We start from the raw sequence: 27,603 nt of genomic DNA, 5'->3' as shown, positions 1-27,603 counted from the left end.
ACTTTTCAAAAGAGTTAAATTTCTTCTAATCAAGGTTATCTTCACCCTTCAGGTAATTTTCACCCTTCTAATTTTCTAGGTGGATTCAATAAATGTTTATAGATTAAATAGTTTTTAAACATGCCAGAAAAATACACCTATATTGTGAACAGCATACTCTTTAACGTGAATTTACCGAGAACACTCTCTATTGACTGCTGTATCAAGGTGCTTGAATAAAGCAAAATACCTATTGATTTCATTTAGAATATAAAAAGTAGTTTCTCCATAATGATACTTTCTCTGTTCCTAAGAAATATGTCAGCAGCCTTTGTGATTAACAAGTCTTAAGTCCAGCTCTAATGTTCCATAGTTATAGTACAAATAAGGGTTATGCAGTGGCATTAATGTACTTGCCTTTACCAGCCATCTCCAAAATGAAGGTCATTTCCCCACCCCACCCCCAGTAATTGCACTGGAACAAAATCTGAAATAAATTGTGAGAACTCGTTTAATACCTTCTCCAAACTCTTCCAAAAAATTGCAGAGGAAGGAAAACCCCAAACTCATTCTATGAGGCCACCATCACCCTGATACCAAAACCAGACAAAGATAGTACAATAAAAGAAAATTACAGACCAATATCACTGATGAATATAGGTGCAAAAATTCTCAACAAAATACTAGCAAACAGAATCCAACAACACATTAAAAGGATCATACACCATGATCAAGTGAGATTTATCCCAGAGATGCAAGGATTCTTCAATATATGCAAATCAATCAATGTGATACACCATATTAACAAACTGAAGAAGAAAAAACATATGATCATCTCAATAGATGCAGAAAAAGCTTTTGACAAAATTCAACACCCATTTATGATAAAAACTCTCCAGAAAGTGGGCATAGAGGGAACCTACTTCAACATAATAAAGGCCATATATGACAAACCCACAGCAAACATCATTCTCAATGGTGAAAAACTGAAAGCATTTCCTCTAAGATCAGGAACAAGGCAAGGATGTCCACTCTCACCACTATTAATCAACATAGTTTTGGAAGCCCTAGGCACGGCAATCAGAGAAGAAAAAGAAATAAAAGGAATATAAATTGGAAAAGAAGAAGTAAAACTGTCACTGTTTACAGATGACATGATACTATACATAGAGAATCCTAAAGATGCCACCAGAAAACTACTAGAGCTAATCAATGAATTTGGTAAAGTTGCAGGATACAAAATTAATGCACAGAAATCTCTTGCATTCCTATACACTGATGATGAAAAATCTGAAAGAGAAATTAAGGAAACACTGCCATTTACCATTGCAACAAAAAGAATAAAATACCTAGGAATAAACCTACCTAGGGAGACAAAAGACCTGCATGCAGAAAACTATAAGACACTGATGAAAGAAATTAAAGATGATACCAACAGATGGAGAGATATACCATGTTCTTGTATTGTAAGAATCAATATTGTGAAAATGACTATACTACCCAAAGCAATCTACAGATTCAATGCAATCCCTATCAAATTACCAATGGCACTTTTTATGAAACTAGAACAAAAAAATCTTAAAATTTGTATGGAGACACAAAAGACCCCGAATAGCCAAAGCAGTCTGGAGAGAAAAAAACATCACTGGAGGAATCAGACTCCCTGTCTTCAGACTCTACTACAAAGCAACAGTAATCAAGAAAATATGGTACTGGCACAAAAACAGAAATATAGATCAATGGAACAGGATAGAAAGCCCAGAGGTAAACCCACATACATATGGTCAACTAATCTATGACAAAGGAGGCAAGGATATACAATGGAGAAAAGATAGTCTCTTCAATAAGTGGTGCTGGGGAAACTGGACAGCTACATGTAAAAGAATGAAATTAGAACACTCCCTAACACCATACACAAAAATAAACAAAATGGATTAGAGACCTAAGTGTAAGACTGGACACTATAAAACTCTTAGAGGAAAACGTAGGCAGAACACTCTGACATAAATCACAGCAAGATCTTTTTTGATCCACCTCCTAGAATAATAGAAATAAAAACACAAATAAACAAATGGGACCTAATGAAACTTCAAAGCTTTTGCACAGCAAAGGAAACCATAAACAAGACGAAAAGAAAACCCTCATAATTGGAGAAAATATTTGCAAATGAATCATCGGACAAAGGGTTAATCTCCAAAATATATAAACAGCTCATGCAGCTCAATATTAAAAAAACAACCCAATCCAAAAATGGGCAGAAGACCTAAATACACATTTCTCCAAAGAAGCCATACAGACTGCCAACAAACACATGAAAGAATGCTCAACATCATTAATCATTAGAGAAATGCAAATCAAAACTACAATGAGCTATCATCTCACACCAGTCAGAATGGGCATCATCAGAAAATCTACAAACAACAAATGCTGGAGAGGGTGTGGAGAAAAGGGAACCCTCTTGCACTGTTGGTGAGAATGTAAATTGATACAGCCACTATGGAGAACGGTATGGAGGTTCCTTAAAGAACTAAAAATAGAATTACCATATGATCCAGCAATCCCACTACTGGGCATATACCCTGAGAAAACCATAATTCAAAAAGAGTCATGTACCGCAATGTTCATTGCAGCACTATTTACAATAGCCAGAACATGGAAGCAACCTAAATGCCCATTGACAGACAAATGGATAAAGAAGATGTGGTACATATATACAATGGAATATTACTCAGCCATAAAAAGGAACGAAATTGGGTCATTTGTAGAGACATGGATGCATCTAGAGACTGTCATACAATCAGAAAGACAAAAACAAATACCATATATTAACGCATATATGTGGAACCTAGAAAATGGTACAGATGAACCGGTTTTCAGAGCAGAAATTGAGACACGGAAGTAGAGAAAAAACACATGGACACCAAGGCGGGATAGCGGCAAGGGGTGTGGGGTTTTAGTGTGATGAATTGGGAGATTGGGATTGACATGTATACACTGATGTGTATAAAATGGATGAGTAATGAGTAATAAGAAAAAAAATTTAATTAAAACAAACAAACAAAAAAAAACCTTCTCCAAAACACTTGGTAATATATATGAAAAAGCATAAAAATTCTCTTATCTTGGCCACTTACTTTTACATTTACTAACTAATTCTAAGGAAACAATTTGAACGGATGACAAAAATTTATGTACGAAGATGTTCAGAAGAGCATTATTTATAATGGTAAAAAACTGAAACAACCTAAATGTCCAAAAACGAGAGGCTACTTTAAAAAACTATGGTGCAGCCATATAAAGGATAATTAAACAGCAGTTTTGTTAAATCTCATTCTTACAAAGAATGAGGAAATTATTAAAATATCATTTTAAATAGAAGAATGAGATAAAAGCTATAATGAGATAAAAGCTATATATACAGTACCATCTCCACCTTGTACATATATATATGCTTTATATATTTAAGATATATCTACATTCTTTAATATTATAAAGTACTAAGAAGATAACAAAAATCACCCATTATTTTACTGTACTGGAAGTACATGCATCACAATATTAATGTTTACCTCTTACTGTTAAAATTGTATTTTTTTATTTTCTGGTTTTTCATTGGGTTTTTGTTTTGTTTTGTTTTGCTTTTCCTATTTTTTTAGTGAACTCTATTAGAAAAACAATGAACATGTTTGTTTCTTTTTAACATGAGACCATTCTGTGGGTGGCTAAGATAGGGACTTCAGTGGAGTCTCAGAATCATCTAATATCAATTTCATACCAGATATTAGTGCCTTTTAGATGCCAAAGTTCATGACTAAGCTGTCATCAGTGAGGCACTTGTTTTGAATTGTCTTTCCAGTAGGAGATATCGACTGTGCTAAGTAAAAAAGTGTACAAAGCCTATTCTCAGAGCTACTCCCCTCCCCACCATCCACCTCACAAAGAATACAAGCAGATTTTTAAATTATCAGAGGTAAGGTCACTATTGATTCTCACTTAAGAAACCCTTGAGTACTTCAAGGCCTTAGAAAAAGGGACAATTTGTCTTAGGACGTATGACGTAAGGTGGCCTAAAGGGAGGTTTCCTCGCAAATTTTGGGTTAAAAACAAGAAATTTAAATCTATATTATAGTATAAGTTTCTTAAAGCTCTGCTTTAAGAAAAGCCAATGAATAAACTCTGGGCTTACGTAATAAATAAGTCAGAGAATCATTATGCATATTATCAAGGAATTATTTACTTTATGAAAGACTTTATCACAGAATGCCTTAAATCTCTGCTTTTCTCATACATTTTGGTATTTCAAAAATAATTTCCTATTTGACAAATGAGCCACCATGTACTTTGGGGCAAGTTACTGAAATTCTCTAGGCTGTTTCCTCATCTATGTAACAAGGATGGTTTTAATCATGCTGCCTGCCTCACTCAGTTTTCATGACTATCAAACAAGATAATTTACATAAAGTTACTTTGAAAATTTCATACGCATATTATTACTTCTGTTGCTTTTAAAAGAGAATCTGGGGAGGAACTTTCAGAATTTTATCATTACTATTACTAAGTACATACTTTTGTACACTTTAAAAACATTTTGAAGGACAATTTTAGATAACATACTCATTCTACAAAAATCAAATCTTTCCTTAGTTCATTATCTATTTTTCCTATGTTTTTTAGTTCTTTTTCAGTTACTACATGTTGTAATTTCCATGGCATTAATACCTGGATTATGAGAGGCTCCAGCAGCTTCTCTACGGTGAATGTCTGGACCTGCAGATCCTGAGGATTGACATTCAGTGTGATTGGTGTTTCAGCTGACATGACTGCCTGGGCACAAAAACAAAAAGACACTTATTAATAAAGAAAAATACCTTCTAAAGGAAAGCACTAATGAAAATCATAGTGTACATGAGATTAGTATTCAAGCACCTCCTCCTGCTATCAGTTGTAGCCCTCAGAGGACCAGGGTGCCAAGTCCACCTACAGAGAAACAAGATATTCCCCAACTGTTCTCTGAGGTCATGCTTCTGGGCTTAGGTCCTCTGACAAATTAATCTACGCTAGTATGTTCATGACTGAAATAATAACCAGCCAAGGTGACTTTGCATTTGATCAGCGGTCTTAAGTGAAAAAGAATGGCTGAGTTGGTGAGACATATCTTACAGCAAGCAAGTGCTTTGACTTCCATGAACTCATAGCACTGAGACAGCCAGAGCCCATATTTTGCCTATTGTTAATGACAACTCAGATGAGGAATCAGATAGGAATTTGGAAGACAGGTGCTACGTCTCTACAGGTGCTATGTCTCTATTTGTCTGGGGAATTGTTTGAGGGTTTTGATTTGGAGAAGAAAGTTTGGGGCAATTTACTTTCCTGTACAGAAAAAAAACTAATATAAATTGGCATTGTTATTATAAAATGACAAATCTGAGAAGGCACTGATATTTGAGCAAGACAAAATAAGAAAAAAATTGCAAGCCATTCTTTAAGACATGAACATTAATCTTAAAAGTCGATGCAGTGAGATTTTCGCATAAGAATACATATATATATCAAATGACCATATGTGGAATTTCATAACATATCCAAAGTAACACATCCGCCGTGAAGACTATTACCCAAATCACTAAGCCCGCAGATTTGTATTAACTTGTTCACAGTCAATAATCACCCAGCAAGTATTTACTGAAGGCTCACGGAGATAAACAGTAAGAAACACATCTATCCTATATATAACTTAGCCTATTAAAAATAAACTTAGAGTCTACAGGAATGTGTGTTACTATCAATGCACAAATCTTTCCATTTAACTGTTACCTATTTTCTTTCAAAGTTTCCTATACTTGCAGGCTAAGAGAACATAAGAATCTGCCCCTAGAAAATATCTTGATATTCCCTACAATACTCATTGAAACTAAAACAAAAAAAGAATTAGAATGCATTACTTTTACTTTAGTTTCTCTATTTATTATTTTAGATATAAGGGCAGATAATTGTTTTGTTTTTAGTTGACTGGTTGATTCTATGAATGGCCTATGGATGGATAGATGAATGAGTGAAAGAATGAATGAATGAATGAGGACACATTTTCATGGTGTCTCTTTTATCCAGAATCAGTCCTTTTAAGACTCCTCTCACTCTCAGTGATTCTAGGAAAGATGATTGTTCTTTTTCCTATACCTATGCCTCCAACCTCTAAGGGAAATCAGAATCTCAGGGTAGGGCCCATGTTCCCTCCCAACTTCTTCCCCTGAGAGTCTACCCCCATTCTCCTCCAACCCTTTCTCCACTCCCACTGGTCTAGTTCCATAAAATCAGCATATCTTTGCTCTTCAACCTCTCCCACTCACTGGACCCTTCCCCTGGATCCATAAATGTGTTACTGTATATAACCAAAGATAATAATGATGTCTTTGTGTACATGTAACTGAAAAGATCAGTGCTTCACCAAGGCCTTTCCACACTACATATCTGATACATGTGCAGAGAGAGATGCACAAACAGAACCACCCTATAACAAAAACTCTTCCTTCTTGGATCTTATCTTAATGTAATCTAATTCTTAGATTAGTAATAACAATTTTTTTAAATAGAGACAAATACTATAGAACCTAGAAGTCTTACTGCTCTCCAAATATTGGGCTGGCCAAAAGGTTTGTTCGGTTTTTTTCCATAAGATGGCTCTAGTAGCACTTAGTTGTCTTTAACTTCATTCAAAACAATTTTGTTAGATTGTATGTGACAGCTGTCGTATCAGCGTGCATTTAAAAAAGACATCAAAATTGATGAATTTTTGTGTAGCCATTTTAATATTGAAGATGGAAGAAAAAAGGCAACATTTTCAGCATGTTATGCTTTATTATTTCAAGAAAAGTAAAAAAACAACCGAAATGCAAAAAAAAAAAGATTTGTGCAGTGTATGGAGAAGGTGCTGTGAATGATCAAACATGTCAAAAGTGGTTTGTGAGGTTTCGTGCTGCAGATTTCTTGCTGTACGATGCTCCACGGCCGGGCAGACCAGTTGAAGATGACAGCGATAAAATAGAGACATTAACTGAGAACAATCAATGTTATACCACATGGGAGACAGCCGACATACTCAAAATATCCAAATCAAGCGCTGAAAATCATTTGCACCAGCTTGGTTATGTTCATTGCTTTGATGTTTGGGTTCCACATAAGTTAAGCGAAAAAAACCTTCTTGACCATTTTTCCTCATGCAATTCTCTACTTAAACGTAATGAAAATGTTCCGTTTTTTAAAGAAATTGTGACCAGTAATGAAAAAGTGGATACTGTACAATAATGTGGAATGGAAGAGATCGTGGAGCAAGCGAAATGAACCACCACCAACCACACCAAAGGCTGGTCTTCATCCAAAGAAGGTGATGTTGTGTATATGGTGGGATTGGAAGGTAGTCTTCTATTATGAGCTCCTTCTGGAAAACCAAACAATTAATTCCAACAAGTACTGCTCCCAAGTAGACCAATAGAAAACAGCACATGATGAAAAGCGTCCAGAATTAGTCAACAGAAAGCTCATAATCTTCCATCAGGATAACGCAAGACTGCATGCTTCTTTGACGACAAGGCAAAAACTGTTACAGCTTGGCTGGGAAGTTCTGATTCATCTGCTGTATTCACCAGACATTGCACCTTCAGATTTCCATTTATTTCGGTCTTTACAAAATTCTCTTAATGGAAAAAATTTCAATTCCCTGGAAGATTATAAAAGGCACCTGGAACAGTTCTTTGCTCAAAAAGATTAAAAGTTTTGGGAAGACGGAATTATGAAGTTGCCTAAAAAATGGCAGAAGGTAGTAGAACAAAAGGGTGAATATGTTGTTCAATAAAGTTCTTGGTGAAAATGAAAAACGTGTTTTTATTTTTACTTAAAAACCAAAGGCACTTTTTGGCCAACCCAATATATGCCACATGGCTACACTCCATGATTCTCTTACTGCAAAAATGGATGTGTGAAGTATTCTTGAGAATAATAGGAATCTGCCAAAGACTGTTCCCAGTGACTTACCATAGAAATTTGTACATAGTCAAAATAGTGAATTTCAAATATGCTTATAATCAAATATACTCATAATATTTATAATTCTTTCATGTGTCTTCAGCAAAGTTTGATATTAAAAACAAAGATAATTATGCTGAAAGTTTCAAAGGAAACAATTATGACAAATCTAATAATTTAAAGCATTTAAATACAACTATATACTCCAAAATTGACTATACTATTAAAAACACTAATACATATTAATCACTTTGTGTATAGTATCAAAACATTTTCTAGTCAACTCAGGAAATTGATTTGGAGATCAAGGTAATAATAGGCAGAAAACTGTAGAATTTTGCAAATGAAGTCAAAGCAAGGTCAAAGTCCGACAAATTGTTAGACCTCTTGTAGCAATAACACAATGTGAATCCAAAACAAAAATTCTACTAGGGTGTGGATATTATACCCCAAGGCGTTTGCATTTTATAATCCACAAAATTTTAAGAGTTAGAAAGTACCTCCCAAACAATTCAAGGACACCTCCTACAGCGTCCTTCATTTCAACAATGTACTGGGCTTGGATGAATAGAAATGAGATGCTCACTATACCATTAGATGCCAGTGATTACTTTTATAAAGTTCTTCCTTACGTTGAGTTGAAATCTGCCACTTTTCAACTTCTATCCAACAGAGACTTCATAAAGTAGGAAAGGTACAGGTTTGGAGACAGGCAGACTAGATTAAAATCCTAGTTTTCAGAATCAAAGGGAGGAAAACAAATCTCTTGACAGCAGTAATAGAGGTCTCTAGGGATAGTCCTTAAGGCAGAACAAAGTACCCATGTGGATCCTTCCCGTCTCCCCAAGTTGTCTTTGCCCATAATGCCTGAATTTTCTTTACTCCACTTTATTCCTTGCTTTAAATTGAGCTTACAGCAATTTTAAATTCATTTAGTTAACAAGCATTTCATTTTTAAATGCAGTTAACTCTGAGAGGTCATGGGGGACACACATTCAATCATGCTTTGGAAGAGTACATGAGACCAAGGTGATGTGTCCTCCCAGAACCCATATGTACCCTTTCTGACACACTCAGGATATCCAGTACCCCCAACTCTCTGCTCAATCAGCCCAAGCCTACTTCCAGTACCTATGCCAGCCTCTTCCTGCAATCCATCCTTCCAAGAGTGAATTACAACATGCCCATCCTTACACCTGAGAGGTAGCCAAGAGGCAGCTGTTTGCTGATGAGTATGTATGGAGCTTGGACATGCAAGCTGGGCTGTCCACTTGCATGTACCCAAGGCCTCTCAAGTGCAAGACAGAGCCACAAGTGGAAAGAAAAGGAAGCTGACCATCAAGGTCAGGGGTGAGCTCCCCATCCACCACCTCATTCTAACAAGAAATTTCAAAGAGTACAAGAATTCTAAATACAGATCTATCCTTCCAGGTCATTTTGAAGGTATATTTCTCAAGGTAGAAAGATAGGAGGATAGAACCTACTTTAGTAGCTTGTTAGCTTGACTTGTAGCTTTTACATATGTAAGTATGGTATGCAGGCGTCCATTTTATACTTTCAATCTGCTCACTACAAATGTTAAGGATCAGCCTGCCCAAACTTTCTAGAACTCCATATCACCAAGTTCTTTCTTTTTTTGGTCAGATTTGCTCTTTCATTGTTTCCTCAATCTTCTAAGACATGCAGTTGACACAGAGGTAGGGTAAAAAGTCATCAGTTCTTCCACTTTTAGGAGAAGACTTCCAAGCTTCTATAACAAAATTACTTCTCTTTTCCTGTCTTTTTTCCCCTCATTCAAATGCTCTCTGTTATTATTTTTTCCTTAAGTTTATAGGTTTCCATGCAAGAGTATATGTATATTTCTTTACTGTTTTATTAAAATTATTTTTGTGATCATTCAACATAACATTCATGAGAAAATAAATAAGTATATAAACAATTTAAATACTCAAAAACACAACAAAATTCATATTGATGACCTGGGTGGTGGCAGCAGAAGTGTACAGAAGTGGTCAGATTGTAGATATATTGTGAGCCAATAGGAATTCCTGACATATTGAACACAGGATAAAAAGAACGCAAGATATCTTTAAGTTTTTTGTCTGAAGCAACTGGAAGGATGGAGTGGCCAGTAACTGAGGTAGAGATTGCTGCAGATAAGGAACAGGAATATGAAGAGCCCAGTTTGGGACATGATAAATTTGAGATGCATATTAGACATCCAAGCGAAGATGTTAAGTAGGCAGTTGGATATATGAGAGCAGAGTTTGGGAGAGAAGTCTGGGATGAAAATACAAATTTCAGAGTTGTCAACATAAAGGTGGATGGAATGAGACAACCAAGGAGGAAGTAAACAGGAAGAGACAGGTCAGAGTGAAAGGACTACTGTGAGTCAGCGGAAATATAGGCAGTGGTACTCAGAGGTTTATAGAATTAAGATTAGCCTTTGAGGGACTTCCCTGGTGGTCCAGTGGCTAAGACTCTGCACTCCCAATGCAGGAACCCCTGGTCAGGGAACTAGATCCTACATGCCACAATAAGAGTTCTCATGACACAATAAGAGTTCACATGCCACAACTAAAGATACCATGTGCCGCAACTAAAGATCCCGTGTGCCGCAACTAAGACCCAGTATAGCCTAATTAATTAACTTTTTAAAAATTTGCCTTTGATTGAACTAGTAAAATATGGCTCTTCTGGCAGACCAGTTAGAAAAAGGGTAAACATAGCCCAGTAGGTATTAGTAGGAAGGCCCCCAGTTTGTCCAGCAGAGGGAGGGCTAGATTTCAGCTCCTCTCAGCCCCTCAGCAGGGCAATATGCAGCAGCCAGTGTGAGACAAACTGCTGCTCCCCTACTCTCATTGTCTGCTTTATAAAGATTCCTAAATTCTCCTACATTTCATCACCATTGGATCTCAGTAATTAAGAGCACTGGCTTTGAAGTTGGACTGCCTGGGTGAGAATCTAGGCTGTGTTCCTTGCTCACTGGTGACTTTAGACAAGCTAGTAAACCTCCCTAAACATCAATTTTATCATCTGTAAAATGAGAATAATAAGAGTACCCTCTTCAAAAGGATCTTGAAGATTAAAATTAAAAATCCATATAAAAGTCATAACTTGACCCATGCTTCAGACACCTACTAAGGGCTGAACAAATATTAGTTGATATTATTACCCCCTTTTCAACAGGAAAGCAGAATCTACTTGTCTACATTTAGGTTAAACATATCGCTTTCATCTATAGAGCTTGTAATTATTATTCAAGAATGCAAGAATGCTTTCACTCTTAGTTCCCATAACTAAAGGGCTTAAAACAGAGCTTCCCTCTGGTGACTCATTTCATTGGATCTCTTGACTTCAAAATCTAAGGCATATTTCCTACATGTGCATTAATTAGAAATGCAACATGCCTAAATACTCTTTAAAAAAAAATTCCTAATGCATAACAGCCTCATAAAGGATCTTGAGCCCTTTGAAAGTAATTCCAGAGTGATACATAAAAGGTATGCACTAAAGTTAGGGCTACAATTGTTAAATGCACTACATGTCCAGATCCCCAAGACTCTGAACTTTTTATTCCCTTAACTTCTAAGAATTCTGGGTTTCTACACGATAAAAAAAGTTACATTTCATAATAAAAAGTAAATATCTTTAGCATGTGAAATTCAAACTTTCAAAAACTTCTTGGAAGCATTTGAAGTCCTTTTTAACAACTTTTGGATAGTCATCTTACTGATGTTTTTTGAAAAATAATCAAATTGAGCTCCTCCCCCCAAAATTATGAGTTTTATAGATTCTTTATGAGAAGACTCAAATTAAATTAAAACGTTTGCTTCCTCTGTTCATAGTAACCAAAATAAAACTTGTTTCCCCACACACAACCTAAATGACAGCTGCAAAAAAACGTCAGAAAACAAACAAAAAATTCAAAAGACTGACTTAACTAATATGAAATAAAACAAAGGAAAACATCAGATTCTACTTATATTTAGGTCTTATATCCTTCTTGTAGTGAATGGCTGGTCAAGTCTAACGGCCCTCCAAAATAAAGCAAAACGTTGTAATTCAATTTCTGATTTAACTGAAAAGTAACATTGTATATATAAGAATTTTATAAGATGACCTTATTACCCCTCTTCTGATAACACACCTTTTATGTTATTTTATGAAATGCCAGTTCACACTAAAAGCTCACCCTGCCTTTCACAATGGCACACATTTTCAAAATTGCAGGTATGAAGAAAGGACAAAAATGCCCCATGGTTATTCTGTGTAGCAATGCCTTTCAATTTAAGGACATTTTGTACCATATAAAATTATACCAGAACTGAGATCCTATCTCATATAAGCCCAGCATAAATGTTACCTACTTGTTATTTAAAAAGCCAAACAACTAAATTAGTCCAATTGAAGTCTAAGAAGAAGATAATCTAGTGTGTGAAAGCTCAGAGAAGCTTTCATTGAATCACCCACAACAAGAATAACCTTCAGCTATAAGCATCAAGTTTAAGCAACCAGGGCAGAAGTAACATGCCCTTCATATACACCTTGAAAGTGACAGTAGCTTTTGTTGCTGCAAGTCCAGTGGGCCTATGGGTCAGTTCCACTCCATAATATTATAAGACAGCTCAAATATATGTGAATTCTCCTAAGGTCTGGTATTTTTGAAAAGCAGAGAACAAAACAGAAAATAGTGAAAGAAGTAGAATTCTTGTCAACCTCAATTTGAAGCAAAAAAATTCCCATTTCTTCTTTGTTCTCTGATTACCTAGAAATAAATAAGAGCCTGCTTATCATAATAGCTAAAATAAAACCAAAGTCTTTGAAAACAGTACATTCATTTTTCTACAAATCTACTAATATACTGGGGGAAACCAATAGTATATAACTGTTTTGAGAACTTCAGCTGCTTCTCTGACTCTTGGTTTTCCATTCTTCCATATTCTCTGAAGAGAGGTTTTAAATCTGCCAGAATCTTCAATCTAACCGTCCAAGTTAACTATTTTACCACTAGTTTTCAAAATTTTCTCCAGGAACTCTAGCTATATACCTATTAACCCTATTTAACCATTTCTCATCCCACATGCTAAGTATTCTTTCTATAGTAAACAAAAGACTTTCTCCTCTGGCTTCAAAATACCGCTTTCTACCCTTCTGCCATTCTTTCCCAGTATCTTTTACTAGCTCCTCCTTATCTACTAACTCCTGTTAACTAGGGGTCTAAACCCCAGGATCCATCCCTTACATGCTAGTCTCTGCTCCACACTATATTGTTCTTTCAGAACAATCTCATCCTAGAGTTTCAGTTCAACTTACAGCCTCTGATTCAACAGTCCAGACCTCTCACCTGAGCTTCAGAGCCCCCAGATCCACACACACACACACAAGCACATACACACTCATGGTAGAAGTAAGCAATGCTTTACTCTGTATACTATACAGAACTCTAAGAGAATCACCATCATCTCCTAGGATTTATTATAAAATATGGTAGAATAAATACATGTTTATATCACTTACTTCCATCAAAACTAATGGAATACAGAAAAACTCAAAATTTCCTCCACCTTCAAGGAAACTTGGCATTACCCCAAATTACGAATAAAGAAATAAAATGAAATCTTGACTATTTTTTTAAAAAGGAAAGTGAAAGTCTATACACACCTCAACAGGAAATAATTTTCTCTAAAAGTGCCACGACCCTGAAATTCCTGTCCAAGCATCCTTTGATTAGAGAATTAAGATGTAGGGCATGGATAGGTCCAGTAATCAAAGGGGATATCCCTATTTGAAAGACCCAGTTTGATACTGTAGAATCACAAAAATGAGAAGTCAGGATTAGCACGATGACATGCCATTTCTGTCTGTGACTAAGCCCACGTAGCCAGGGGAACTGCTAGAGGTCAAGTAGAGTCAAGGAAAGAAGGGATGTTAAATCATCAGCTCACAGTGCTAACAGTCTGTGACTTATAGGACTTTACCATGAAGCACACTGAGTTTTGGAGCACCAAACAATGAAAGGAAAATGTTCCTAGGAGCAAAAAAATAACAACTTTGGTAAGAAAGTAAAAATTGCCAACAACCTCAACTCACTCCCGCCCAAGCCTGATCCTCCCTACACTGTTCAGTAAATGTCTGGTGGTACACAAATATCAGTAATGGGAACACTACATAAAAAGTGCCAAAAAAAAAAAAAAAGAGAGAGAGAGAGAGAGAAATAAGAAAGGAGAGGAACCAAAAAATGTATATGAATAAGGATTAATGAAGGAAACAGAGGAGTTATACTACCTTTACACAAGAAAGCTGTGACTGCAAAAAGGCTTGCATTCTTGCTTATACTTTCTTTTTTTTTTTAATACATCTTTATTGGAGCATAATTGCTTCACAATACTGTGTTAGTTTCTGTTGTACAACAAAGTGAATCAGCCATATGCATACATATATCCCCATATCCCCTCCCTCCCACCCTCCCTATCCCACCCCTCTAGGTCATCGCAAAGCACCGAGCTGATCTCCCTGCTGCTGCTTCCCACTAGCTATCTATTTTACATTTGGTAGTGTATATATGTAGATGCTACTCTCACTTCACCCCATCTTCCCCCTCCCCTAACCATGTCCTCAAGTCCATTCTCTACATCTGCGTATTTATTCCTGCCCTGCAACTAGGTTCGTCAGTACCATTTTTTTTTTTAGATTCCATATATATGCGTTAGCATACGGTATTTGTTTTCCTCTTTCTGACTTACTTCACTCTGTATGACAGACTCTAGGTCCATCAACCTCACTACAAATAACTCAATTTCGTTTCTTTTTATGGCTGAGTAAAACAACAAGAATAACAACCAGAAAAAAAAAAAAAAAACCTGAAGGATAAACCGAAAACAAATTAAAATTGTTGTCCTCAGGACGAGGGAAAGAACAGAGCAGAGGAGACAGAGATGAATGCTAGACTTCTCTGAATATACCTAGTTTTAGAGTTTTGATGTTGGAGCCACGTAAATGTTTTACGTAAGTAAAAAGCAATTAACTCATAAATCAATCCTGAAAAATCAGAAGTAAACAAAAAAAATAAACCTTAACTATATTTCACATTAGCTTCATAAACACTCAGAAATAATTTCAAGGAACTTCAAAACACAGTATTTTTTAAATAAGCTTTAAGGATATATTGTACAACACGGGGAATAAAAGCAATATTTTATAACTATAAATGGAGTATAACCTTTAAAAACTGTGAATTACAAAAATTATGAACCACCTGAAACTTATATAATATTGTACACAACTATACTTCAATAAAAAATAAAGTTTTTAAAAAAATTTTTTAAGTTAAAAAACAAACAAACAGTATTTTTACTCTAATCCTAGAGGGATATCCTCCAGGACAAAAAGAATGTCAAAGTAATTTTAAACTACACTTAGTATTCTTATTATATATGTGTGATATATATATTCTTATTATATATGTATACATACATGTGTATACACACACATTAGGCTAGAGCAAATAAATAATTATATTCATACTATTAGGAAATAAGATTTCCAGCATAAGAGAAAAAGGAGATACAGATGGCCAACAGGCACATGAAAGATGCTCAACATCACTAATCACTCAAGAAATGCAAATTAAGACTACAGTGAGATATCACCCAACACCTGTCAGAATGGCTACCATCAAAAAGAACACAAATAACAAATGTTGGCGAGGATGTAGAGAAAGGGAACCTTTGTACACTGTTGATGGGAATGTAAAACTGGTGCAGCCACTGTGGGAAACAGTATGGAGTTTCCTCAAAACACTAAAAATAAAACTACCGTATGATCCAGCAATTCCACTCCTGGGTATATATCCAAAGAAAACTAAAACACTAATCCGAAAGGATACATGTACCCCAAAGTTCATAGCAGAATTATTTACAATTGCAAGGTATGGAAGCAACCTAGGTGTCCATCAACAGATGAATGGATAAAGAAGATGTGGTATATAAATACAATGGAATACTACTCAGCCATAAAAAAAGAATGAAATTTTGCCATTTGCAACAACATGGATGGACTTAGAGGGCACTATGCTTAGTGAAATAAGTCAGACAGAGAAGGACAAATATTGTATGTTATCATTTACATGTGGAATCAAAAAATTAAAACAAATTAGTGACTATAACAAAAAAGAAAGAGACCCACAGATACAGAGAACAAACTAGTGGTTACCAGTGGGAACAGGGGAAGGGCAAGATAGGGATGGGAAATTAAGAGCTACAAACTACTAGGTATAAAATAAATGGGCTACAAGATATATTGTACAGCACAGGGAATATAGCCAATATTTCATAATAACTACAAATGGAGTATAATCTATAAAAAATCTGAGGGACTTCCCTGGTGGTCCAGTGGCTAACACTCAATGCTCCCAGTACAGGGGGCCTGGGTTTGATCCCTGGTCAGGGAACTAGATCCCACGTGCCACAACTAAGAGTTTGCACGCCGCAACTAAAGATCCTGCATGTTGCAACTAAAGACCCTGCATGCCACAATGAAGATCCTGTGTGTGGCAACGAAGACTTGGCACAGCCAAATAAATAAATAAATAAATAAATATTTTTTAAAAAATTTTTGAATCACTATGTTGTACACCTGAAACTAATATAATACTGTAAGTCAACTATACTTCGATATAAATAAATAAATAAGAAAAAATATACAAATATAAAATCAAAAATTTTAAATTAAGCCCTATAATCTTATTTGGAGTTGGAAATTTCAGTATGATCTGATTATATATTTTTCCCTTCCTAAAACACAATCTATTTCCTACCTATGTTCACAAAAAAAATTTTTTAATTGGGCAACAATGGCAACCTGGTACACAGATTATGTTCCCTAAATACTATTTTCCACTAAAAAGACTTAGGCTCCTCGGTGGAAAGGCTGATTGAAGATCTAGTGCAGGAAATGTACAAAATGAGCCTAGAACATCTTCTTGTGCTAGAAATCAAGGCTCACTTGGGTTTTGTCAAAATGCTTAGTAAACAATTTAAAGGGGTCTCAATGGCCAAAAATGGGGAAATTTGAGCATCAAAAGAATAAAAAATTACAGTATTCTGAAATATGTCCCACATATAAAAATTCAAAAAAAAAAAAACCTCATTGGTCACCTTCCAAAGTTGCTAGAACACCATCCTCTTTTTCTGAAAATTGATCAATGGGAAATAATCAATATTTTCCTGATTTTCTGGTATGAACTATACTTTTGACTAATGAAATAGTAAGGGAAGAGTACTTTATAGCATGATCCCAATTGATAAAACTAATAAAGAACTATAGAATGATAAAGTCACCATTTACAACCCCTTAAAAATAATAGGCTATACAATAATTACCAATATGAAGGCTAAAATCATTAACTGACTGATTAATAGGGAACTATGAGAATCAGGCTTACAGAGCATGAATGCAGTGATCATTTTTAACATTACCAAAAGTGAGATAACCCAGACTCGTGTATTAGACATAATATTAAATGGACAATTGATTTTCAATAAAGGTGTCAAGGTAACTCAATGGAAAAAAAGGTAGTCTTTTCAACAAACGGTGCTGAAACCATTGAACAGCCACTCATAAAACAGGAACCTTGACCCTTTCCTCACACCATATACAAACATTTACTTGAAATGGATCATAGAGCTAAAGATAAGATCTAAAACTATTAAAGTTCTCAGTGAAAACATAGGAGAAAAGTTTTGTTACCTTGGGTTACGCAAAGGTTTCTCAGATACATCCAAAGCATGATCCATAAAAGAAAAAAAAAATCAATCAACTGCTTCAACAAAATTTAACATTGCTGCTCTCTGAAAGACAATGTTAAGAAAATAAAATGGCAGGGACTTCCCTGGTGGTCCAGTGGTTAAGAATCAACCTTCCAATGCAGGGGATGCGGGTTCGATCCCTGGTTGGGGAACTAAGATCCCACATGCCGCGGGTCAACTGAGCCTGCGCGCCACAACTACAGAGGAGCCCATGCGCTGCAAGGAAGAGCCCGCACTCCGCAATGAAAGGTCCCACATGCCACAACGAAGATCCCTCAACTAAGACCCCATGCAGCCAAATAAATATTTAAAAAAAAAGAAAAGAAAAGAAAGTGAAATGTCAAACCACAGCTGAAGGTTTTTTAAAACCCATATATGAAAAAAGACTTGTAACCAGAAAATATAAATAATACTTAAAAATCAAAATCTTTTTGAAAAAATTCAGTTTTTTAAATGGGCAAAATATTTGAAAAGACACTTCACCAAGAAGATGACATATAAGCGCATGAAAAATGCACATCGTAAGTCACTAGAGAAACGCAAATTAAGGTCACAATATATACTGCTACACACCTACTGTAATGGCTAAAATTAAAAAGACTGCCAATACTAGAGCTAGCAAAGACAAGAAGCAAATGGATATCTCACACATTTGCTAGTAAAAATGAAAACTGGTACAGCCACTTTATAAAACAGCTCGGAAATTTCTTATAAAGTTAAACATGCACCCAGCCTATGACCTAGCAATTCCACTCGTACACATTTACCCAAGAGAAATGAAAGTATATGTCCACCTAGAGACCTATATGCAAATGTTTATGGGGGCCTTATTCACAAGAGTCAGAAACTGAAAACAACTCAAATTTCCATCAACAGGTAAATAAACAATTTATGATACCATCATACTGTCACATGTTATGCAAGAAAAAAATGAACAATAGATACAGGCATCAACATGAATATCTCACAAAAGCATTATGCTAACTGATAGAGTCAGACAAAATTACACACTGCATGATGCCACTTATATGACATTCTTGAAAGGGCAAAACTATAGGGACAGGAAACAGATCAGTAGTTGTCAGTGACTGAGGGTTAAGGGAGAAGATAACTGCAGATGGCACAAGGAAACTTTGGATTGACTCAAATAGAAATGTTCTATTTGTTTATGGTGGTGATTATATGATTGTGTATAACTGTCAGAACTCATCAAACTGTAAACTTATAAAGAGTGAATTTAATGCATATAAATTTTTCCTTAATAAATCTGACTTTTAAAAACTCTTTTCTGTTTATCTCTTACCAGTGACACAAAAAATATTTCTCAATTACTTCATTTACTATATAATTACAGATTTCTACTGATATCCATTGGCTCTATAAGCTCTTTGAATGGATCTCTCACTAGGATCTCTGAACTAATGCTTTCGAAAGCTAATTTGTTTTTCTTAAGCGTCCTTGACCACTCTGGTACATCACTCAGTTTATTTGGTGCCTAAATCCTACTTAGCTTCTAAAGAATATCTGCTTCCCAGGTTTCAGATATGTGTGTCCAGGTTATCCACAATCTCATCCCATGCAGCTGATGTGTTATCTATCCGACTGATAATTTTTCCTGGCAAGAACTCTAAGTCAACCTGCATATGTGTTTACAAAACTACAAAAATAAAACCTTTGAGTATTTGCTTTGTTTTTGTAGTGCTTTTTTTAAAAGATAATCATTTCTTATTGATTTTATTGTTAATGGAATATTTAAAAAATCAGAGCCAAATGATTGGCCCTGACTCATCATGTTAATTTAATATCTGAAAATATCACTGAAGATCCTTAGCAAAACTTTAACTGCTACACTTTTGTCCCTTTTCAATACTGTTGGGTGAAACCAGTGAGTTTCTAACTTTGTTCACTTATACAAGCCAGGTTTAGCAGGGTGTGCGACACCGAGTCCAGCGTCTTCAACACAGTAGTTGGTTTTTGAGTATTTGAAGATCAAAGTACATTAAGAAGTCCTGCCTCTGAATTCCTTCCTCCTACCCAACAACTTTTTTCCAAGTTAGATTGATCCAGTTAATTGTGATCGAACAGAAGTTGAAATTCAAATTAAATTTATAACCAAATTGAGTGAAAGGAAGGAAAGTAGCAAATAACCTATTCAGAAAAATTTTAAAATACCAGGACTAGATTCATAGATTCATACAAAATTGCCAGATATATTCTAAACATGGGCTTGATCATGTCTGTTCTAATGTGTACATATATGACCTTATTTAAATAACTTCTTGTTTCCAAAAAACTATGCCTCTTTAATCATTCTTCTGAATTTAGTAACAGACCAAATTGTATTCTGCTCCTAGAAAACTTAAAGCCACATTTATGCCTATATAAATCAGCATGTGGGTTAAAAGGGCAGCAGTTCTCCACTTTTTTTCCCACTAAAACACGAGTGACATTTAAAGTATATTTAATATTCACTGTCCAACATACCTCTCCCACTCTGGACTGCCACCCTTGGTAAGGGAGATAGCTAGTTTGCATGAAATTCCCCCACAAGATTTCTATATATAACCCTATATTTTGTCTCCCATCAATCCATCATACACCAGTGTCATAAAACCATAGTCAAGAACTGCTGCAGCTCAGCCTTATTCCTGGCTCTGTTTTATATCTCATACATATTTTTCTTTCTACTTTCACTCCACTTTTATCCTTTTTTGAATTTCACATAGCCTTGTAAGTCATCTTAAATCCTTTCTAGAACAAGGTAAGGAATAAATAAATAATCATTCCATATATCTGCAAAAGCAATCTCTTCTCATTTACCCTAGATAAAGCCTTAAAACTTTAACTACTTGCAGCCTCTTAACTATTCTCTACCATATTAAACATACAAGTATCAAAATCACAAGTTCCTATTTTTTGGTTTTATTAATTTTCTTTTTAAAAATATTAAGGCTGCATACAGAAAAATACAGGAAAAGTATCCACGCACAATTTAAGTTTAGAGGCCCATAATAGAAATTAAATTGTTTGCACAAAGAACCTGCTTGCTGCATAACTTTTGTGTCTAAAGAATGTAAAGCTTCCAGTGTCTTGTATACAGTTACTCGAATAGTAATAGCTCAGCTACAGAGAAGGAATTTTTAAGTGCTTTGATATAAAACTACTATAGCTTGGGCATTGGCACACAAGAATTCGTTTCGGCGCTATTTTTAAAGCCACTAATAAATACTTCAAATACCAGAACTGAGCCTCTGCTCAACTGAGTCTGCCTCAATTGACGTGAAAGAAAAAGTATGTAAGAGAATCACATTTTTATTTAAAACTGAAATGCCTGCTAATCTACTTGGAAAAGTATATATAAAATTGGAACTTTCATAAAGTAATTTAGAGTTTAGTGTTGTTAAAAGGAAAATTAGTTATAAAAGTAATAAATGCACAACATAGTAGTTTCTATTCATCCCATTTTATAGAAATAATGTCCTTTAATTTCCCCCAAAGTTATCCAGCCAAGTAACACATTATCTATAATTAGGATTTGCCTTATAGCAAAGTTTGATTTTAAAAAGTTTGACACTTCACTCACCTACTGCAGGACAGAGTATTGCCCATATACAGATATTAAACCAACTGTCTAAGCAAGTTCTTGTGTTTAGAAATTCAGTGCCACTATTATGGCTCACAATTTGGCTTATGATGCATTTGTAAGCAAACAGCCTGACAAGCACCCTAGTGTATTTCAGGATGACTGACAGGACACAGTGGCTCAAACAGGAAAGGGGGATGGGTGCTCTTAAAGCAACATACCAGTGAAAGGCAACATTAAACAGTAGAATCAGATTGAAATTATATTTTTCAAGTTTGCAATGAAATAATAACATATTGTCCAATTCAAGCTTTTAAACATAAATTTCATGTCATTATGTGCCCCAAACACTGTAAATTCCAAACAGACTTTAAGAATTTAAAATATAGAAAGAAAAAATTAAAAACAAACATGCTAAATGATACTTCCCTGTACCTATCAAACTTCTAAATTATTTAAGACTATTCCAATTATTTTTAACAGAAATTAGGTCAGGGTACCCAGAGAAAAGCAATTCTTATCTCACCTCTAGATATTTGCCAATCACTCTTACAACAGTAATTTAACTAATAAAAGTAATTTAAGTAGCTTGGATTATTCAAATCTCTTATTGAAGATGGGGCAGGAGATCTATATATTTTGCCCCTGCTGTGTTTCTTCCCTGTGACCTACTTCCATTGTTTAAAAATAGATCATTGGGTTAGGAAATTTCAATTATGGGTATTTCCATATTAGTTTCACTTGGAAAATATTTAAGTGATACATTGGCTTCATTCTTCACATTTATAATTTTTCCTATATTATCTTACGATACTCTGCACTGTTCAATCCTTTTATACAACAATCAGCCCTATTTTTTTTTTAATATCTACATGGAATTCTGCTATTGATTTGCTGTAATGTGTTGGGTCTTCGCTTCTGTGCGAGGGCTTTCTCCAGTTGCGGCAAGCGGAGGCCACTCTTCATCGCGGTGTGCGGGCCTCTCACTATCGTGGCCTCTCTTGCTGCGGAGCACAGGCTCCAGACGCGCAGGCTCACAGGCCCAGTTGTGGCTCACGGGCCCAGTTGCTCCGCGGCATGTGGGATCCTCCCAGACCACGGGCTCAACACGGGCTCGTGTCCCCTGCATTAGCAGGCAGACTCTCAACCACTGCACCACCAGGGAAGCCCCATCAGCCCTATTTTTAAAACAAAAAAAAGCCATTCATTTTTTCATAATATTTATTTATAATGCTTTTTATTTCTGTAAGGTTGGTAGTTACATCCCATTTCTGATTCTAGTAATTCGATTCTTCTTCCTCTTCCCCCTCCTCTCCCCCCTCCCCCTTCCCCTTCTCCTCCCCTTCTTCTTCATCTTCTTCCTCTTCTTCTTCTCCCTCTTTTTCTTCTTCTTCTTCTTCTTCTTCTCAATCTAGCTTGCTTGGATTTCATTGGTTTGCTCTATTGCTTTTCTATTGTCTATTTCATTTATTTCCACTTTAGCCTTTACTTCCTTACTTCTCCTTGCTTTGGATTTATTTTGCTCTTCTTTTTCTAGTTTCTTAGGGTGAAAAGTTATTGAGTTGAAAGCAAAACTATGGAGACAAGGATCAGTGGTTGCCAGAGATTAGGGGAGAGGGAGGGATGAATAGGTGGAGCACAGAGGATTTTTAGGGCAGTGAAACTCTCCCATATGATACTACAATGGTGAATACATGACAATTACGTATTTGTCAAAATTCGTATAATGTACAACACTGAGAGCAAACTCTAATGTAAACTATGGACTTCAGGGGATAAAGATGTATCAGTGTAGGTTCATCTGCTATAACAAATGGACCACTCTGGTGTGGGTTGTTGATAGTGGGGGATGCTGGGTGTATGTGGGAGCAGGGGCTATATGGGAAATCTCTGTACCTTCTGCTCCTTTTGCTGTGAAATGAAAACTGCTCTAAAAAATAAGACTATTAAAAAAATCAGAAGTAATTTTTAAAACAAACCAATAAGCAAAAAACCTCACAACCTAAGGGCCAATGTCTCTACCCTAGGTCTGCAGTCTTGCCCTGCAAGATCCCTCTGTGATGACCCAGAATGTGATGGGTAACAGGACATTCAAACCTGCTACTGCCACTATCTCTAATACTTTCCCCCAGTGAATGCTGATCCAGTTATTGTTATTATATAATGTATGCTACCAGATTATTCACATAATTTCTCCCATCTTGATTAATTGCTTAGAAATGTTCTTTTTACTTTCTAAATTGAGGGAGAGGTTGGAGTTTCTTCTAATTAAATTGCCTTATGATCAAAGAATGCTGTTTGTATGTTATTGAGTTTGTTAAGATTTGCTTCACGGTCTAATATGTAGTCATTACGCACTTGAAAAGAATGTGTGTTCTCTACCAGTTGAATGCAGAAATCTATATACTTTCATTAAATCAAGCCTATTAACTGTACAGTTAAAATCTATACCCATACAAAATTTTTATTCATTTGACCTATGGATAAAATCATCTATTATGACTATGTATTTGTTAAGTTTCCCCAAGAGTTTTGTTAATTTTTACTTCATATATTTTGGGAATATGTTAAATGTATACAATGAATTATTGTATCTTTCAGGTTAATTGCTCCCTTTACCCTTGTCTAATATACTTTTACTTCCAACAAAATGTTTTGCCTTAAAGTTTAATTGGATAGATATTAATATAACTATGCCAGCTTCCCTCCTACTTAAAAAAAGGTTGATTTGAGATCTTATTCTTTAAATATAGGCTTTTGCAGCTATAGATTTCTTTGCAAGCACTGATTTAGCCTCATCCCGTAAGTTTTGGTAATATTGTGTTTTTGTTTTCACTCATCTTTGCATATTTCCTAATTTTCCTTCTGATTTCTTCTTTATCTATTGGTTATTTAGGAGTGTGCTTTTTAATATCCATATATTTGTGAATGTCCTGAATTTTCTTCTACTATTGATTCCTATTTTCATTCCATTGTGTTTGGAGAACATGCTTCATATGACTTTAACCCTGTTAAATTGATTATTTTATGGCTTCAAATGTCTTTTATTGAAAACATTTCCAATGTCCATTATTAAGTTTTAAACTTTTCAGTACAGAGGCCTTAATTTTCTTAGTTAATTCCTAGATACTTTATATTTTTCATTGAGAGGTACTTATTTTATTATGTGTTTCTTTATTATTGGTTTTGAGAGGTGCCATTAATTTTGTTCATTAATCATATAGCTGGAAAATTAGCTTAACTGTCAAGTTTGTTGGAAATGTAAGTTTATAAACCTGCTGCCATTAAAAGTGGATGACCCCTAAAGGCTACTGACCTTTTAAAAAGTCAAAGATAGTTTTGGGAAGAGGGAATTTTGGAGTCTCATTGGCCATCGAAGGGACTAGGAAGGCCTCTCCAGGGAGAGTTGTGGGGATGATTCTGTAGTACTGAGCTATACTTGCAGGAAACTCCTAGTTTTTACAACATTTCCATGGAAATCAAAGCAACACTGAGCCAGATATTTGGGTTGAAAGCAGACAAAGGCAAGAGCATGTACAAGATGCAAGAAGATCCTTTTTCTCTACTGTCTGATATATATTAGTACTTTGATCAGAGACATCCAAAGTGTACCATACTGGAGGGGTTCTGGAATTCCAGGCTGTCTCTCAGACTGTAGGCTGCAAAGCTCCAGTTTGTCATACTGAAGCAGGTTTGCCCAGGAGATAAACCTACAGCTGGATCAGCAAAGATGCTAAGAGAGGAACTCTATTCTAACTGGGCCTTGTCGGTGAGAGATACTAATACAGAGAGTGGAAAGAAGAGCTGGCTATCTCATCCTCATCAGGAAAACCGTACAGTTCCGTGATTTGTGCTATGTCATAGGCATCAGAGTACAAAGCAGGAACTGAGGCCACTAGCCTCTCCAATTGAGGATCTTGCATTTGGACATCACTTGTAGCAATCTCAGTGATGATAGTCCCCTGCCCAATGGAAAGGGTCTAAGGGCTGAGGTAAGTGGGAGCTATAAGAATCTGAAACTGCAGGGAGAAAAGAATGAGGACTGGTTGATGCTGTGGGCACATTCTTGGCTGGAAGGACCGACTGCTGCTCTTGTCGCTGTTGCTGCTTCCTCTTTTTGAACCGCCAATTCCTGAACCAAATCTTTACTGTTCATTCTGGTAGGCTGAGTTTTAAAGCAAGTTCTCTCTGGAGGTTTTTATCTGGAAACATGTTATAGCTAAACAGAACCTTCAACTCTTCATGCTGTGTGTGTGTGAATGAGGTGCAATCGTGAGGCTTCTTCCATTTTGTGGGACCAGATGGTATCTGTGAATCAACCTCGAAGTTCATGCTGGAATCATCCATGTAGACAAAAGGGTCTGGTTGGGGATTCTCTTGGACTATTTTGTTCATCAGGGGTGCTGACATATGGCAAGGAAGGTCTGTCATGAATTCCTTTGGAGTGCCCATTTTCAAGCCCTCTTGATGTGTCTGTCTGGAAATGCAGTTCCTTTCCAGCCATTCATTTTTAAACGCAATCCCACATTTAGCCAGCAGAGGGTATCATCTGATTCTGAAAGGCCACAGTATTGAGTCCAATGACATTTCTTTCTATACTTGAACTAGGAACTGGGGCACACCATTTCAACTTTCCCTATTAAATGTGTTTAGAAATATCCCATTTTATTTGCCCATATAAATTTGACTTATAGAGCCCATATTAGTGTTTAATATTTCTCATCTGTGACAAAGTCTACCATTATTTCTTCTCAATCACATGCATCAGAATTGGGTTCAATCATCACAATGACTTTGCACAACCCTAGATCTTCTGGGACAAAAAAGCAAACAACAAAAACTCTACATAAAGATTCTAAGCCCCATCAGAAAATCCAAAAACAAATTCCAAAAAATAAAACTGCCCTATTAAACAAAATAATTAATTTATCTTCAAAGTTTATATATGACATTTGTAAACTGTTTAATATTTTCTAATTGCCCAGTTTAATATTGGCTGTCGATTATATATTAGGAGCTATAAGGTAATATTAGAAGACATGTTTCCTGTTATCACTGCATTATTTCTCATGAGCATGAAATGTTATGACTAACAAAGTCCTCATACAAGCTGCAAATTCTTTATTTTACAACTTAACACCCACTTCAGTTTGGAAAAGCATGAACATTGATTTGCCTGATTTACTCTAAAAATAAAGATCTTACTATCTAATTAGCTAACATCATTAACTACCACAAATTTATCTTGACCAAAGATAAAAATTTTCCACACTTCTCGAAAGCTATTATCACAAACATCAAGTCTACTGTTAACTATGGCAAAAATAAAACAGATCTAAAGGCTCAGAGTGATCTCTCTTCTCATGTTCCTAGGCTTGCCACTAATGACATATCCTTTATACGAAAGTATTAAATTTTCCAAAGAGAAAAGAAATAATCATTCTCTTCCTCAGTTGTGATTCAAAATAGGAAATTATAGCTTCTTTAAAAGAGAATTCTATTCCTTATAATGAAAGCAAGTTTGGGGTTCTTCACTCTATAAAATTATTTTTAATACCTGAATATGGCAGTTTCTTTCCTCATATAGTAACTAATGGTAGCCATTAAAACTTATATTTTACATTTGGAAATAAAGTATAACATCTCAACTGTTATTGATTCTTTCATAAAATTTTGTAACTTCAATTTTCTAAACTGATGTATTCTCTATAATATAAAAGCAATACTTAAAATTATTTCTCAAATTAACTTATAAGATAAGCATCCAGGAGGAAACAGAAAAGTCTGTTTTGCAAGTAATTTGCTTATCCTTCTTACCTATCACCCACACATTTTAGAATATACAGATAACTAATTTTTTTTTTCTGTTTTCAGTTAACCACTTAATTCCACTTTACTTTCCAACTCAGAGTTTGGTTCTCTGACACAGGCACTCCTGAACTGCGTCCCATTTAATGATTTTTGGTTTTCCCAGGTGCCTTAAGAACCTATATCTAAAGGCCTTATTAGACTCCATTCTATTTGTGGCTTAGAAAAACAATGGGGAGCTAGAAATTCAGAATCCTGGAGCTCAGGAGAAAAATCAAGATATGGTAACTATGCATCCGTGTTACGCCTTAAACCATGAGAGTAGAAGAGCTCTCCCAAGGCTGAGTAGAGGGAGATAAGGCACCAAAGATAGTACTTTGCAAAACAAGTACCCACTAGGGGTAG

General features: G+C 35.6%; 1 protein-coding gene and 1 pseudogene across 1 annotated transcript in view; both read right to left on the bottom strand.

Annotated features, from left to right (window-relative positions):
• CTNNA3 (catenin alpha 3) overlaps nucleotides 1–21,487 on the bottom strand; it is a 1,581,323-nt gene extending 1,559,836 nt beyond the window's left edge. Inside the window, exons 1-2 of the mRNA XM_067710819.1 lie at nucleotides 21,391–21,487; nucleotides 4,699–4,803 (exon numbers count right to left, since the gene is read on the bottom strand). Of these exons, the coding sequence (XP_067566920.1) occupies nucleotides 4,699–4,797 (99 nt within the window). The 5' untranslated portion in view covers nucleotides 4,798–4,803; nucleotides 21,391–21,487. The remainder of the gene's footprint in view (nucleotides 1–4,698; nucleotides 4,804–21,390) is intronic.
• Nucleotides 21,488–25,142: 3,655 nt separating this feature from the next.
• On the bottom strand, nucleotides 25,143–25,842 carry LOC137208540 (arginine-fifty homeobox-like; annotated as a pseudogene).
• Between the last annotated feature and the right edge of the window lie 1,761 nt (nucleotides 25,843–27,603).

Source organism: Pseudorca crassidens, chromosome 16 (assembly GCF_039906515.1).
Source record: "Pseudorca crassidens isolate mPseCra1 chromosome 16, mPseCra1.hap1, whole genome shotgun sequence".
Lineage (NCBI taxonomy): Eukaryota > Metazoa > Chordata > Mammalia > Artiodactyla > Delphinidae > Pseudorca > Pseudorca crassidens.
Note: the sequence above shows the minus strand (reverse complement) of the source record. Positions and strands in the feature narration are given on the sequence as shown.